Raw genomic sequence first — 15,910 nt, forward strand, 5'->3', positions numbered from 1 at the left:
TCAAATTGTCAGGAGGACAGATTTAATGGGATTCTGCTTGGCTAAAAAAAAAAAAAAATCCTGGTGTTCGTTTTTTTTGTTTGTTTTTTTTGAGAAAAAAAACACTCACCAAAACATGCTGGGTAGTAAATAGACAAGCACACACACACACATATACACATATTCAATACACATGTTCACACACAGTCAACATCGCTTCCTGGAATGACGAACTGACAGTGCACGACCAAAAGCCAAAGGCTGGGAGGGATATTTGACTTGACAGTCCATGCTGAGGCAATTTTCCAACATGGTTGAACAACAAAGTTCTCTTGTGCTCTATTCTGTGCTGCATTGTTTAATTCTCCTCAAACAACTCAGCATTTATACTAAATACCCCCTTTCAAGGTAAAATAGAAAACAAAAAACAAGCTCTGAAACAGACCCCCAACTTAAGAGGTTAGTAAAATAAGAGTGACTCCCCTCCAGTTGAGTGGCGTACAGTATTTCCTAGCCTGGTTTGCAGTCTGCACTGAGGCCTGTTGGTGAGTAATGTGCGGTGGGTGTGAGCTCAGAGGGGTCGGCGGCCAGCGTGCAATCTCCTCAAAGACGCTTTTGTGATGCTGCTGGCTTGAACGCTCACGCCAGGCCCGGACAAAGAAGGAGGGAGGAGATGGGGAAAAGGGAAAAGGGGGCGAGCAGCAGCTCTGTGAAGCAGGGAAGAGACAGTGTGCGCACAAGTGTGGCCAATCATACTTCTATTGAGGCTTTTGCAGTTGTCACACTTCCAGAAATCACGTCTGGTCTGTCTGCTCGAGACGTTTCAGTTAAAAGGTCACGAAGAAATTTTAGACTTTGATCAAATCCTGTGAATTCATAGCAACGTGCATAACCGTTAAAAGATGTAATCAATACAAAACTTGATTAGCGAGCGAATGAATTCAGAAGTCCTGTCGAAAAATCTCATGAAATACACGACGATGAAAACACGCACGTCCGGTTCAGTTCCCCCGATAAACGCGTAGTAGCTCAGTTGCTGACTACCCGCTAATATACGATGTTAAATGTAGCGCGCTGATCCCCTGCAGGTCATAAAATAATACAAACCAAAGCATTTCAAAAGAACCGGAGAACTTCAAACTTGTTGCACGATGTCGGTTAAGTGCACAACGAAACTAACATTCACGACTAAGAAGCAACAATCGAGGTTTAAGTCTGAAATTGACGTCCTAAAGTATGATAAGTAGTGTGATAAGTATTTATGACACGTTTTGACAAAGACACGATGTGCCTCTTTAAAATTGCTTAGACGAGGATTGATTGGGTTTAATTGTAAATGCGTCAGTAAACAACCGGACCGGGTTTGTCGTTGAAATACTGCTAAACCCTGATCAGCTCAAAGTGTTTTAATGGTAAAAATCCAACCTTCGCTTCAACTGGTAGTCAAACTGACGTGAACATAAACGGTTACCTCAGCCTGTCGTTTCTACGTGGTCACGCTTACTATCGCCAGAGCTTCTCTGCTGCTGCTGAATAGGCCTCGAATTAGCTCGTGTTTGTATTAAGCGGGACGGTTATACGGTTGGACAAACAACATTTCCTGTATTAAAAAGAGCTCCGACTGTGGCGATAATCACTGAAAATAACCGAGATGCGTGGTCCTACACGTAAAAGCATAATCATCTGTTCATTATCACGGCCGCCCGGTTTAATACCTCCAGCGGGGCCAGCAGAGATTGAATTGCATCACCTAAATGCGCCGTTACAGTTCACACTGTATAGCTGCACGTTTGTAAGGCTTTAGTTTTCCCACTTTGTGTGTGTGTGTGTGTGTGTGTGTGTGTGTGTGTGTGTGTGTGTGTGTAAGCTGAGGGAGGGGAAGAGGGAGAGCCATCTAGAAGAAGATGTATGTAAAGCCATTTCCAAACAAATGGGCCTGACTGCACAGCAACGGAGAGAGGTGCCATAAGCGTCCGGCGTGCATAATGCCCGCATGAATCAAGACTTCCCGGCTGCCGAACGTGACCACACAAGCTTGCGTATGAATAGCACATGTCACCCGCGGCCGCATATCATCAACAACAGTTGCCGACCCCAACAGCAAGCCCCATTCTGAAGTTGAGACTCACCGATCATTATTGTAGACGCCTGGAAGCTGGTGCCAGCTAGCCAGCCTCAGCCAATCAGATGCGTTTACACACACAGTGTGTGTGTGTGTGTGTGTGTGTGTGTCTGCGTGTGTGTGTGTGTGTGTGTGTGTGTGTGTGTGTGTGTGTTGGAGACGCAGTACAATATAATCCATGCTAAACCTACTATACTTATTACAGTGGTGTCAAACTGTGGCCTGGGGACACGCAGGGGCCCCTTCAGATGATTTTAAAAGACCACATTAGTGTGTTTGACAGCATTTTGCATGTAATTTAGATGTTCAGACGTATGCTCCTGCTCTTCCACACAGCCGTTGCTCTCCATTCATTTCCAAACAATACAATAATCAGTCAGCAGTTTTGAAACCAACCACTTTGCAAACCGTGCGGCCGTTTTCAAATTTCAATGTACAGTTTGTTTGTTTTTTCCATACTTTTGAAGGCGTCCGTTGGCTTCCATTAACTGCACAGTAAGAAAATATATTAGGAGACTCTCTAAACTTGTGGAAGCAGTCACAGTGGAAGCCATGTCTGCATTCATTTGTGACATTTTGTTTGTGTTGTGACACATCTTTGGTGCAGAGTGTTCAGCTCTTCCTCTGCAAGAATGTGACTTTGGCAAAAATGAATGCAGAGAAGCAAGTTTAGATACTTTATTGAAATCAACGGCTGCCCGGGACCACTGGAAGAATAATATTCAAATGTTCAAAACTGCGCGACAAGCTTTTTAATGTGCTCACCAAAAAGTGGACAGCTTAGCTGATTTGTGGTAAGAACTTTAGATGCTTTATGTTCAGAAATGAACGGAGGACTGGAAAGATATGTACTCTCAAACAACATGAAATGATGCGCACCGACGTAACGTTTAGAGGAGAAAAAGTACCAAATCTTTATCATCTTTACAGTTTTTGTTTTTTTTAAACATTCAGCCAACACTCACAACCTCGTCCGTACTGACTTTAGAGTTCTCACCGCATTCAACCTGCCCAGGTCCCATCAGAGCTGTAGATTTTCTGCTCATTTGCGAAGCATCACGGATCATCAGACAGATACCGGTACGGGGAAGGCAAACAGTTTTTTTTGCTGTTTTGTCTGCGTGTTTCACCTCGACACGTGTGTGTATATGTGTATATGTGTATATGTACGTACATTCACGGGCAGGAAAGACCAGACAGGTTTCAGGAAAGAAGTAGGGATACTTTGTTGTTCACGCTCACAGATAAACTTTGTTTTCCATACGTCCGCACAAAATCCTCAGACCCACATGGTCTGCGTGTTGTGCACCACGCAGGCCGGCCGGCTTCACCCCGAGAGGCCCGGCGACTCCGGCTACCCCTCGTACCCCCCCCCCCCAGCAAGCATAGCAGCAACAGTGTGTGTGTGTGTGTGTGTGTGCGCGAGCATGTGTCTACAAGCATAAAAATGTTGTTTGCATGCATTGCAGAGCCTCTGTGTGTGTTTGTGTGTGTTTGTGGGGGTGGCAGGTTTGCCTCCGCTGTGACGCAACACGGCCATAATTTATCCCTGATTGGGACGAAGGCAGTAGCGTTGAATTTGTGCTACAATGTGGCCCCCATAAAGACCAGGAGACGACATTTCCTCCCCGTTCCCCTCATGAATATCAAAGACGAAGCAGCGCCACCGCCACAACAACACATAAGGAAAAATTACAGCCCTATTATTTTATTTGCATTACCTGTAATAGGCAGCATATTGGGTGCTGTATTTATTGCCTTATCAGCACCAGCTTGGCTGTAAACATTTCCTGATTTATTAGCCAGCCGGGCTTTGCCCAAACATCACACGTAATTACTTAGCAAATAGTGCAAAGATGGTATCAGGTTGTTGGTTTTTTTTGTTGCTTTTACTACTTTGTGGGTTTTGCGATGGATTGACCAGACTTAGTGCAGGGAAAGCAGGCAGCTTTGGTATTGGAGGTTGAATGCGTCTATCACAGATGGCGGATCATAGAGGGGAGTTTTTCCTGCTGCTGGCTCGGACCCAGACATGCCTGTAGCCCCGACAGGGAATCAGAGAATGGCTGTTATTTGTACAGCTCTATATCCCGAGTCGCTCCTATCGGGGATGTGGTTAGTGTTGTTTTTTCTCTACCTGAGCGCCTGCTTCCATCCAATTATGTTGTTTGTCTTCTCAAAGACCTCAATACCTCTAGCTTAGTGCCCCCCCCCCCCACCACCACCACCACCACCTCCTCAATCCCCTTCCTGCTCCTACACACACTGTTCCACAAAGTTAGATAGAACTAGATCCATTAAGTTGGTGAAATGAACAAAAAAAAAACAAAAAAAAAAAAAAGTGCGACTGAGGGTTACCCTAGGTGCGCCTGTTCTTCTGTTATCCAATTTTACTGGGATTTGGAGTGATTTGCGCCCGGCTCCTCGAGGGAAATAAATACTTTGATTAATGTAATCCTGGGCAGGGAGGTGCCACCAATTCCCCCCCCCCTCCCCTCCATCCTCAGGGACCGCCACTGTTTAACAAACAAAAACAAAAAGCAGGGACTATGGAGAGACATGCACGGTGGCTGCAAACCAGCAACTAGACTTCTATGTATTTGATTTCCTGTGGATTTAGTTTATTTATTAATTACGCTGCTTAATAACACAATATCATTCTTGATTAGCATGTGTAATACAGTCTAATAGAATAGAAAAATACCAGCGTGTCCGTACACTGATTTGCATACACAATAACACTGTGGTTTGTTTTGATGCTGCTGCTGGAGGTGGTGGTGGTGGTGGTGGTGGTGTGTGTGTGTGTGGGGGGGGGGGGGGTAGGCATGTGTGTCCACGCTGATGTGTCTTACATCTGTATGTGGGAGAGAGTTACAGAGAGAGAGAGACACACACAGAGAGAAGGAGGGATGTGGCAAAGACTGTGAGGCAGCCGGCACCCAATGAGCGATGGGTGGAGGCTCGGGGGTGGGGGTGGGGTGAAGCCGAAGACTGACACACAAAGCGCCCCCCCCCTCCCTCCCCTCCGCCATTGCCCAAAAACACACACTCGCACACACCTTTTTCCTCCCTTCCTCTGACTGAGAAAGCTGCACTTCATTCTATCTTCGCCGATCTGTCCCTCGTCAGTCACCAACCAGCACTAGTGTCTTTGTATTTGTGCGTGTGCGTGTGCGTGTGTGTGTGTGTGTGTGTGTGTGTGTGTGTGTGTGTGTGTGTGTGTGTGTGTGTGTATCCAAGCACCTGCCTTTGGTTTAGGCCACAGTTTCATCTTTTACTCCCTCGTGTCCTTTTGTTGACAGAAAAACGAACCTTAATGTGACTTTTGACCTTTTATTTTTAAATTAAATCGCACCTGCCATTTATTTGTTAAAGTTACATGTTATTATAAAGTGACTAATTGTAATCTGTTGCTCATTGTCTTTGTTCACAAATAAAAACTTAATTAATTTTGTCTAATTAAAACACTTTTCTATTCAGATTTTTTTTTTTAATTTTGTTGTTAAAAGAAAATCGACTTTAATCATTTTGCTGCTTTGGCCAAATACACACATTGAAGGGATCATTAATAAAAAATTAAAAAAAACACATTTTGTTTAAACAAAACACACCCTGGCCCTCTCAAACCCATTTTTTTTTTTTACACCACAGAGCCTCGTTTTAGACCAAATTATGACATCCCTGTTGATTTTCAATCCAAAATCAATACCGGCTGTGCTGATACTTGTCTGAGCCACGACTCTAGGTGAAATGAGCATCGAGCACCACTGGAGAGTCTTGTGATAACACTAAACATATAATCTTTACCTGCATGTCAGCTCATTTACAAGCTGTAGGCCCCATCCTGCTGCACAGCTAATACAGGGCAATTACTAACCCCACGTAGAGGAATATGAGGTGTATATAACTCTGTATTGGCTTTTAATAATAGAATATTAATAAAGAGCCTCTGTCTCGTTTGAATGGGTGAAGGAAAAAATCCCATTCATGTCTGAAATTGAAGGCATGTTTAATGCTCACACTGATATTCAGTGTAGCCCATTTAATTAACGGTATAGTAGCTACATTATCATTTAAGTGCTCCAAGTTGGAATCGGCTTTAAATCAACGTTTGGCCTGACGTGAAACACACTCAACGTATGTCGTTTCGGATTAGCGACCGGACCAAAGGGAAGAAAATAAATTATGTAGCCCATAGGCAACTTAAGTAGGCCATAATTAAAACAGCAAGAATTGCATCAATTTAATCTGAATATTGTAAGCAGGGCTGCAGTGGAAGCTCCAGACACCTACACCGGGTTTACCCACCTTTCTGAGGCTCACATAAATCTGTACGTCAAGTGTCATAAATTTATGGCGGCTGCAGGAAGTAAAGAATCCAAGTGATCCGACTATGACGAAGGGCATTGATTAATGTGGTGCGTAAATTGATTTTCGTTAATTTGGTGTTTGTGTCTTGCGATCATCCTCCAGTGGACCATTTTATTCCCCACTGCGTGTGACATGTAACGTTAATTAAATCACCTTCGAAACAACAGTAAAACGACCACTCCCTCGTCACCTCACCAGATTTTTCAGTTCAAAAATAGCGCCTCTCCTCGTTCGGAAACACGCAGACTGCACGTGATATATTTTGTTCCTGATGGGGGAAATGCAAGTTGATGAAACCATCTTGATGAATTAGACAATCTGCTTGTGCAGGAATAAATAAATGGCCTCCTGCTACCAATAACCGTCATTGTTGCTCCATGACAGAACGGGTGCATAATGCAGAGTAATAACGCACAGTGCTGCTTTGATGCTTTGTTACCTCTCCCGCTCCTGCTGCTGGTGGTGATGATGACGATGACGAAGAGTAACGCCGGATAGTGTAACACTAAATGGCCGGTCAAGCATGTGGAGAAATTGCAATGCACTAATTCCCGGGATGATTCATGAGTCCTGCCCGTCCCTCGTTTGCTAATAATTCTTAAAGTCACCGGTTAGTCATATGTTTCCACAAAGACCTGCTGGCTCCGACTTATGGTTTATAGGCTACTGCAGATGGCGACTGGCTTAAAACAGCGTGCAGGGCCTATGTAACCACAGAATATTTGCATATCAACGAGGGCTGCGCTGTCATTGATAGGCTGCCGTCATAGACGTGATCAATACAACCGTGTTTCTTCAGGCAACTCCTGAAGCAGAGTGGAATAAAGTAGAAATAATAAGTCATATACAGGTCCAGACTGCAATACAATTGGTTGGGATATCTTTAAAAATTGGATAATTAAATTAAGAGTTTAATTGCCACTGGGACTGAGGGGGAGGGGAGGGAAATGAATATATTTGAGCGCTTTTTTTATTTGGTGTGTTTGGCCCTTTTATTCTGAGCTGCAACTTGTTTTTAAAGAACGTCAATTAGCATATCTTTATTTTACTGTGACCCTTAAAAACCTGTCCCCGTTCAGTCAGTTTCCTCCTGCAGGCCAGTGATATCTTAATTTCCAATCTTACCATTCAGCCATTAATTCCTGTCTCTTCATGTAGCGATGATCATAAAAACATTAACGCACATACGCACTGCAAAAATGCATGTTATCCATTTCCTGAGTTTCAGTCAGTCTCACTTTTAAAAGAATTAAAAAAAAAAAAAAAAAAAAAAAAAAAAAAAAACGTGTGTCCCACAGCGAGGTAGTTTCAAATGCTTACAGTGCAAAACGACATAAGTAGGCTATTAGATCAAATGATTTCTTCAAAGTCAGACTGGAGTAAAATGCTCTTTCTTGCAAAACCAAATCTCAGAAGAAAAGTGAAAAGAAAACCGCATTGGAGCAAAGCAGAATGAGCTCACTGCTGTCTGAATTTTGGCTTGTAAAAAGAAAGAAATAAAACTGGTAAATAATTACAGCAACAACACGTATGTGATTCCAAAATGTGGGCAGTTTTTTGCAGTGTAAGCTTTACATATTTGCAGCACTTGCACCGTGAGTGAGCGCGACACCTGGCGGCAGTTATGACTTTTTTTTTTTTTATTATTGATGATATGACTTCCAAAATGTATTTCACCTCAGCCCTGACAGAAGCAGCAACTCCCCGCAACGAATGCTGACACGCGTAGGCTTAAAACACAGAAACGTCTAATGCCAAGCGGCTCGATTCTTAAACAATCAAAGGCCTAAAATGCCTGGTGTGAAAAGTAGTGCGTTTACATTACGCACCACAAAATGACAGTTTGATCTTATTAAAATATCGCGATAAGTGGCTAGCTTTCTCGAGCCAAGTCACCAATCAAGACTTGGGTTAATAAAACCTGGGGTAGTTTAATATTTTCCACTCGACTAAAGTTGGAGTCAGGCTGCTGGATTCATTTTCCAGAAGTAAATCGTGAAGAAAACAAACGTATGAGGGCAGTCAGTTGAAAATCTATTTTAAAAACAGACCAGTAAAAAGCAGATTAAGACCCGATGGCGTTACTGTAACGCGTTACCGTCCAGTACCGGTGCTGCTGGCCCGGGACACCGAGGCTCTTTTCATCTCGACTCCAGTGCACAAACATACAGCTTAATGCGACTAGTGTTTCCCCCTTTTATTGGGCTCACCATGGCTACCAAGTGCTGGGCTCAGAAATGCACTCCCCGTCAATGAGGGAAAAGGAGTTAACCCGTGAGAAAAACCAAAAGCCCGAGCAGAGCACAGCGAAATCTCAACGACTTTTCCTCAAATTGGACTTAATGTGAGCTAGATCCTCAGTGATGGGCTTTCAAAATGGAGCAGAAAGTTTGTCACAGATATGTAATTCTTAGAGATCACGCTATCTGCTGTTGAATAATTTCCTGTGGCCAAGCCTCTTTTGCATCTGCACTCTTTTAGAAAAACTGCCTCCTCTTAGTTTGAGTTTTTCTTGACATTTCTTCGTTCTCTCGCCCTTTGGAAGAACTCCAAAACAAAAACCAGAAAAACAAGAAAGAGCGAAGCCTTCAGAAATTCATTTAAATGCAAGTTATTTATAAGAAATCAGAAGCTTTGTCTGGCTTGATGAGTGCAGTTTAGGACCGAGCTGCGGTCGACAGGCTGCTGCTTATAAACTTTAAACAAACTTTGCAGCAGCGAGATCGATTTATATTAAACGATTTCATATTGCGCTTGCCTACGCGATCCCTCTGGAGGATTCAACCGAGGGGTCTCTCTCTCTCCCACTCCCCCCTCTCTCTCCCTCTCTCCCTGCTTAAAATGTGATTGATTGCACTTTTCTCCGGTGGACATTCACTACAAAACAGCACAGCTTATCCATCTGCCCGCTATTTATATAAAAAGCAAAAAGGCTGGGGCGCAAACAGCGGCGCGCGTATCGATTTTTACGCATTCGTGAAAAAAGGAGAAGGACAGGCATTTGCAATTCGGTTTTAAATCTCAACTTAAAGAGAATATGACTGCATTATCGGCGCTCAAGCATAGGCTGAAATGTCATTTATAGCAGCAAACAGTCTATAAGGAGGCATATTGCAGCAGCTACAGCGGAGCGATGCGCGAGAAGGCGATAAACTCTAACATTCCTGAAGCGTAAAACCAAATCCGCATCGATAATTGTTGACTTACCTCGTGTCCAAGAACAGAGAAATAGCTTCACATTGTTCATACGGTGCCTGTAAACGGTTATCTCCCTTTCCTACGACTCGGTGCTCCCTAAGATTTTCTTTCCTCTGCCTCAACTGAGCAGGAGCACTCCTCGGCTCCCGCTATTATTTTCACTAAAATATATGAAAATTTATGCAAATGAAAATCAGCACTAACTGTTCGTCTCTTGTTATACTTGGGGATGATTTTTTTTCCTCTCCCCCCTTTCTTTCTTTTTTTGCATACAAAATAAATGAACTCCCCCAGCAGGGAACTTGGGGACCTTTTATAATAAGCAAATAAATAATAAACACATCATATATCAGAGAGGAGTGTTTTTATCGGAGCACGGTGATTTCGGGGAGCATTTCTGAGCTGCCTTTTGACTCTCCTTTCATATATATTATCTATTTTTCTCTTTTTCAGGGGTTGTCTTGTGTAAGGAGCCCTCTTCTCTGCATTTGTACCCTCGGTGTCACGTTTCTGCCGGCCGCCTGAGACGCCCTTTCAAAGCGTGCAGTGTGGATTGAACAGCAGTAATTTAGACAGAAATCCTCACTGTATATTAATGAATAGAGGGCCCCACGGCTCTGGCCCCTAGCCTGCCTATTCAATGTAAACAAATCCACGAGGCTCCCTCGGTTTTGAGCCCAGTCCAAATTAAATCTACTGGGATGAGAAGAAGGGGAGGTGGAGGAGGAGGGTGGGGGGGGGGGCACTGGCACGGAGCACACAGCCTGTGCACAACAACTCCACTGCCTTATATTTGCTCTAAAATCCCATTTGCAACAAAGTCATTGCATCATCTTTGATTTCGGGAGATTATGAGGCGGTGTTGGAGGTTAAGGCGGTGACATGCAGCTCTAACCTTAATCCTGTCAGAAGATCACCTGCCACAGGCCCTCGTGTCGGCCAGGTGGACTCAGCAGACGGGTGCAGTGGGTGCGACGTATCTGCAACTTATGGGTGCATCCATAGGCGCAGGGGTCCCACGCACTAACAAAGGCCCCATTCATCTCGGGGGTTACGTGGTCATCTTGAAAGATGGTGTGTATTTTAAAGGCTATATCGCTGTACGGTTTTTCTTTCCCCCCCCCCCCCCCCCCCTCTCTCCCTCCCTCTCCTTAAACAGACTTTTCTAGCCCCGCACACCCAAATCCCCCACGGACTGCTCAATTTGCCCTTGTTTTGGTTGCCACTTTCTCTTTCACCGTGCTTCAGTGAGGTTGCCTGTGTGCGGCGTTTCCGCATGGAAGCATTCCCGCAACCTTTGTGCGTTAACTCCTGAGGAGCCGAAGGCGCGGGGTTGCGCGGGGCTGCGCGGGGCTGCGCTGGCTGCGGCCCCTTTTCTGCACTCACATCATGACGTACTCTCGTTCTTACCGGTGCATGCTCTCGGGTCCATTAAACTGACTTTTATTCAATTTAGGGCGCAGGATGATGTGCTTATATAATTAAAAATCATGACCCTGAATTAATTTTACTACTTTATGTGCTCACAAACAACTTGAGCTGCTGGATTTTGACAACAAAACAGTTACTCTTACAATTTGACCTCAGCATGCAGCACCAGATAACGCATGTAAACCCATTTCTTACCGTTTTTATTTCCAGTGCATCTTTTCATGGATGTCCCGAAGGGAATTAAACCCCATAATTGTGGCAGTATTCTATTACACAATCCGGTCAGGCTACCAGATAATTATAATTGTTACCAATAGGTCTTCAAATGTCAGATCCATGTTTGGAATAAACTCTCAAACCTAATTAGTCGTGAATATAACAAGAACATGAATAAAAGGCACCCCCTAAAAACAGTTTCCTCACTTTTATATGAACTTAACTGAGAGTTTACATGTATTTGAGCTGCCATGAATCCTTCTGAAATGTTTTGATGTGAACATTTATATTTGAAGACGGGTGTAGTTGTGGGAAAGTATGTACATTGTGGGAGAAAAGTTGATCTATGAACTGGATGTCACCGTTGATCGAGTTTTTTTTGTTTTGTTTTGTTTACCCCTTCACCTCTGTTTGTGTACCAGTATCTCTGTACTATTTACTACCAAGTTGTATTGCCCGTTTTGTTTGGACTGCAATTAAAAATTAGCCAATTGGAACAGCCGGAAGGTGGGCTCGTGCGCCCGGAGCAAGGCTGGCGAGACCTGCCAATCACACCCCGGGTAACCAATCAATGGGGACGCACGGGGTAAACATCGCGTCCTCTGGCTGGGAGGGGGGCGGGACTACACGGCCTGTCAGGGAGGGAGAGAGAGAGAGAGAGAGAGAGAGAGAGAGATAGAGAGAGAGAGGTGGAGAGAGAGAACAAGCGAATGAGAGAAGAGGCTCGCAAGCAGCGCCGTACACTGTTATACTGGATTGTACTTCAACGGGAGTTTGCGGTTTGGCAGGTTTATATACATCAAAACAGAACAAAGAGATAGGCTCTACAGTGCTATAAAAGAAGAGAGAGAAAAGAATAAAGCGAGGGAGAAATCTCGGCGACTGAATTACAAAAGAACTAAGGACACTCTGCTAATGTTTTTCTCATCCAGAGGGGACATAAACCGGGACTTTGTACATTGTGGAGAATTTGCGAGGCTTTTTGTTTTTTGCGACCACCAAAAGTTTGTTTGGGACAACGCTTTTTTGCTGTATATTTGAATTTTAATGTTCACAATCTCATCCAAGTGCAAAACTTTGGAAACGGACTGCACATGGTTTCAAAGGGCTTTTGAAAACGTGGAATTTTATTCGTCGACATCCATGCAAAGTGTCTCAACTAGAATGTTGTAAATACGTGCGGATTTGATTCAGTTTTCTGAAACCGTTTTTCAAGCATTTTTTTTTTGTGTGTGTGTGTGTGTGTGTGTGTGCGTTTTTACGCACGTCGATGGTATTTGCCAAAAAGCTACCCATACTTTTAAAGTTTGAATAATTCATGAGATACAATTTGCCTGCTCGAAAGAAGTGACTGTAAAAAGGGAGGGGGGTTATCCACAAAATATTCATAAGGGTTGACGGAATGGCCACCGCGGCTTCCAATCCTTATCTAGCCAGCAATAGCATCTTATCGTCCGGCTCCATCGTGCACTCTGACTCCGGAGGTGGTGGCATGCAGCCGGGCAGTGCTGCGGTTACCTCGGGGTCTGGGGGCTACAGGGGAGACCCCTCAGTCAAGATGGTACAGAGTGACTTTATGCAAGGCGCAATGGCAGCGAGCAACGGGGGACACATGCTGAGCCATGCCCATCAGTGGGTTACGTCCCTCCCGCACGCCGCAGCGGCCGCGGCAGCAGCCGCGGTTGCAGCAGCCGAAGCCGGATCGCCTTGGTCGTCGAGTCCCGTCGGAATGACGGGCAGCCCGCAGCAGCAGGACGTGAAAAACTCCGGCAGAGACGATCTGCACACGGGCACCGCGCTGCACCACAGGCCCCCTCACTTAGCTCCCCATCAGACTCACGCCGGAGCTTGGGGGAGCACGACCGCGGCTCACATTAACTCCATATCCGGGGGGCAGCAGCAGCAGCAGTCGCTGATCTACTCCCAGCCGGGGGGGTTCACCGTGAACGGGATGCTGAGTCCCGGGAGCCAGAGCCTGGTGCACCCGGGGTTGGTGAGGGGAGACACCCCGGATCTGGACCACGGCAGCCACCACCACCATCATCACCACCAGCATCCGCATCACCAGCACCACGGCGGCGTCAACAGCCACGACCCGCACTCGGACGACGACACGCCGACCTCGGACGACCTGGAACAGTTCGCCAAGCAGTTCAAACAGCGGAGGATCAAATTGGGCTTTACACAGGCGGACGTCGGCTTGGCGCTGGGCACCCTGTACGGAAACGTTTTCTCGCAGACAACCATTTGCAGATTCGAGGCTCTGCAGCTCAGCTTCAAAAACATGTGCAAGCTAAAGCCTTTGTTAAACAAGTGGCTTGAGGAGGCCGACTCGACCACCGGCAGCCCCACCAGCATCGACAAGATCGCGGCGCAGGGGAGGAAGCGAAAGAAGCGCACGTCCATCGAAGTGAGCGTCAAGGGGGCTTTGGAGAGCCACTTCCTAAAATGCCCCAAACCCTCGGCCCAGGAGATCACCTCGCTGGCGGACAACTTGCAGCTGGAGAAAGAGGTGGTTAGAGTGTGGTTTTGCAATAGGAGACAGAAGGAAAAACGGATGACGCCCCCAGGAGTGGCACAGACGCCGGAGGATGTGTACTCTCAGGTCGGCAATGTGAGTGCAGAAACACCGCCCCCCTCCATGGACTGCAAAAGAATGTTCAGTGAAACATAGAACAGCACACGAGAATATTTTATATGAAATTAAACTGGTTAAAAAAACATACAGACTATCGGCAAGATAGCCAAATTTTTTTGATACTGTGATTGTGAGGGAATATGAGTGAGACTGCAAATGTGTTATCTATTTTTCACCAGAAAAAAACAGAAAGAGAAAAAAAAACAGCAACCTTCCCCTTCTTCCTCCCAACCCCCTCTGAAAAAAAAACGCACCGTTAACCTTCTTCCAGGCCCAAAAATGTCTTAACCTAAAAGGTTCCTTCTGCTTTTTTCTTTCAGGGGCATTTTTTAGTAGATTACTTAAAAGATGCAAGTGAAGCGAGCGACCAGAGGGTGACAACTACAAGTTCATTCCACCAGGTAATTTTGGCGCATTGAAACACATCAAGAGGAAACTCAAGTATTGTTTTTATTTTTTATTTTTTCCTCTTCCCCCCTCCAAAAAAAAATGCCCCCCTTCATTATCCTGTGTTTGATTGAAGAAACAAAGGAGCAGGCATTTTGTATATTTAGAAAAGGGACCGAGCTGCCCCCCTTCTCCAAACCCAACAATAACAGAAGGGAAAAACTGCAACAATATGAAGAGGAGTGACATCCACGAAGCTTCCATCAAGCAATTTTTCTTTCTCTGAGGTGGACTGCATGGTTTCATTTACACACGGAGGATTGGGGATTTTTTTTTTTTTTTTTTTTTTTTTTTTCACGTTGAGGCCCTCATGAGCCCAGAAAGAAAAGACAAGCAGGACCAGGACTGTCCCCCCCGCCTGATCTCAAAGATCATTATTTCTTTCACGTGGGTTTATTTTTTTTTTTATTTTTTTTTTTTTATAATTATTATTATTATTATTATTATTTAATGGACATTGACACCGTGAGTGGATTTTTCCTTAATTTTTTTTTTTTGAACAAATAGAGCATAAGACATTTGAAAAGACTTGAGCTGCACTTATTTGAGAAAAAAAAATCTGAAAATCTGTTGCCAAGTGTGACTGAGTGGGTGCTGTGGATATACTATTAATGCTGCCCTTTGTAAGCAGTATTCTTTGGTAGGTTTTAATAAACAAAACTCTGTAAAGCCGGCAATATAGATCACTAGATCAGATACTGATCTTTACTTTATATTTTTCATCAAAATTACTTGTTTTAATATTTTATTCGGAATACATATGAATTATTCCAAACGGTAATTTATTTTTCTCCCCAGGAACTTGTGTAAGATGCTTTCCCTTTCTTGTTTTATTTTGGAAAAAAAATTCTTATATTTTTTGTTGTTGTTGCCCTTATTTGTTTAATTTTGTATTATCGTTTCTAAAGGAGCACAAATCACCATAAGCTGACCGTTGTTAGGTAATAAGGGTATATTTTGATGTGATAATTTGATTGTAATTTAATTTCAGTAGTGGTTCCGTACGAGCTGATTGAGACACAATAAATTTGTTAGAATGAAATGCACTCATCTTGTGTTCTGACATTTATATTCTCAGCGTATTTGGGGCTGTTTAAAAAATATATATATATATATATATGTATATATATATATATATGTATATATATGTGTGTATGTGTGTATTTGTGTTTCTAAAGGGAGATTACCCTGGGTGCTATTTTGTGCATGCAAGAAAATGGTGGACTATTTTGTCCCACATGAAGCTGCGAGCTAATAATAATCTCCATCACAACAAAGCAGAACAAAGACTGTTTCTGCATCTAAAAGGGAAAATATTCAACCTTTATGGCTGAAAAGTGTTTTATTTATTTATTTATAAATATGTAAAAAAAAATAATAATAATAAGTTGACGTAATAATATAGCACTTTAGAGTCCATAAAGTCCTGAATTGTTGCCTGTAGGCATAAATACATGTCTTCTTCTCAGCGTCCCAGTATGACCATCGCGGTCACTTGCAGGCCTGCA

General features: G+C 44.0%; 1 protein-coding gene and 1 long non-coding RNA gene across 2 annotated transcripts in view; one reads left to right on the forward strand and one right to left on the reverse strand.

Annotated features, from left to right (window-relative positions):
* The window catches only part of LOC138207014 (uncharacterized), a 19,924-nt gene extending 10,146 nt beyond the window's left edge, over positions 1 to 9,778 (reverse strand). Inside the window, exon 1 of the long non-coding RNA XR_011178986.1 lies at positions 9,680 to 9,778. This is a non-coding gene — a long non-coding RNA (uncharacterized lncRNA). The remainder of the gene's footprint in view (positions 1 to 9,679) is intronic.
* Positions 9,779 to 12,016: 2,238 nt separating this feature from the next.
* Positions 12,017 to 15,448, forward strand: LOC138207013 (POU domain, class 3, transcription factor 3-B). The gene is made up of 2 exons (XM_069163992.1): positions 12,017 to 13,931; positions 14,276 to 15,448. Exons 1-2 carry the CDS (start codon positions 12,720 to 12,722, stop codon positions 14,372 to 14,374), a joined length of 1,311 nt encoding a protein of 436 aa, XP_069020093.1. The 5' UTR covers positions 12,017 to 12,719; the 3' UTR covers positions 14,375 to 15,448.
* The last annotated feature ends 462 nt before the right edge of the window (positions 15,449 to 15,910 follow it).

The sequence above is a fragment of the Embiotoca jacksoni genome, unplaced genomic scaffold (genome assembly GCF_022577435.1).
Source record: "Embiotoca jacksoni isolate LCO1_2020_lvr unplaced genomic scaffold, fEmbJac1.0.p SCAF_30, whole genome shotgun sequence".
NCBI classification, from domain to species: domain Eukaryota; kingdom Metazoa; phylum Chordata; class Actinopteri; family Embiotocidae; genus Embiotoca; species Embiotoca jacksoni.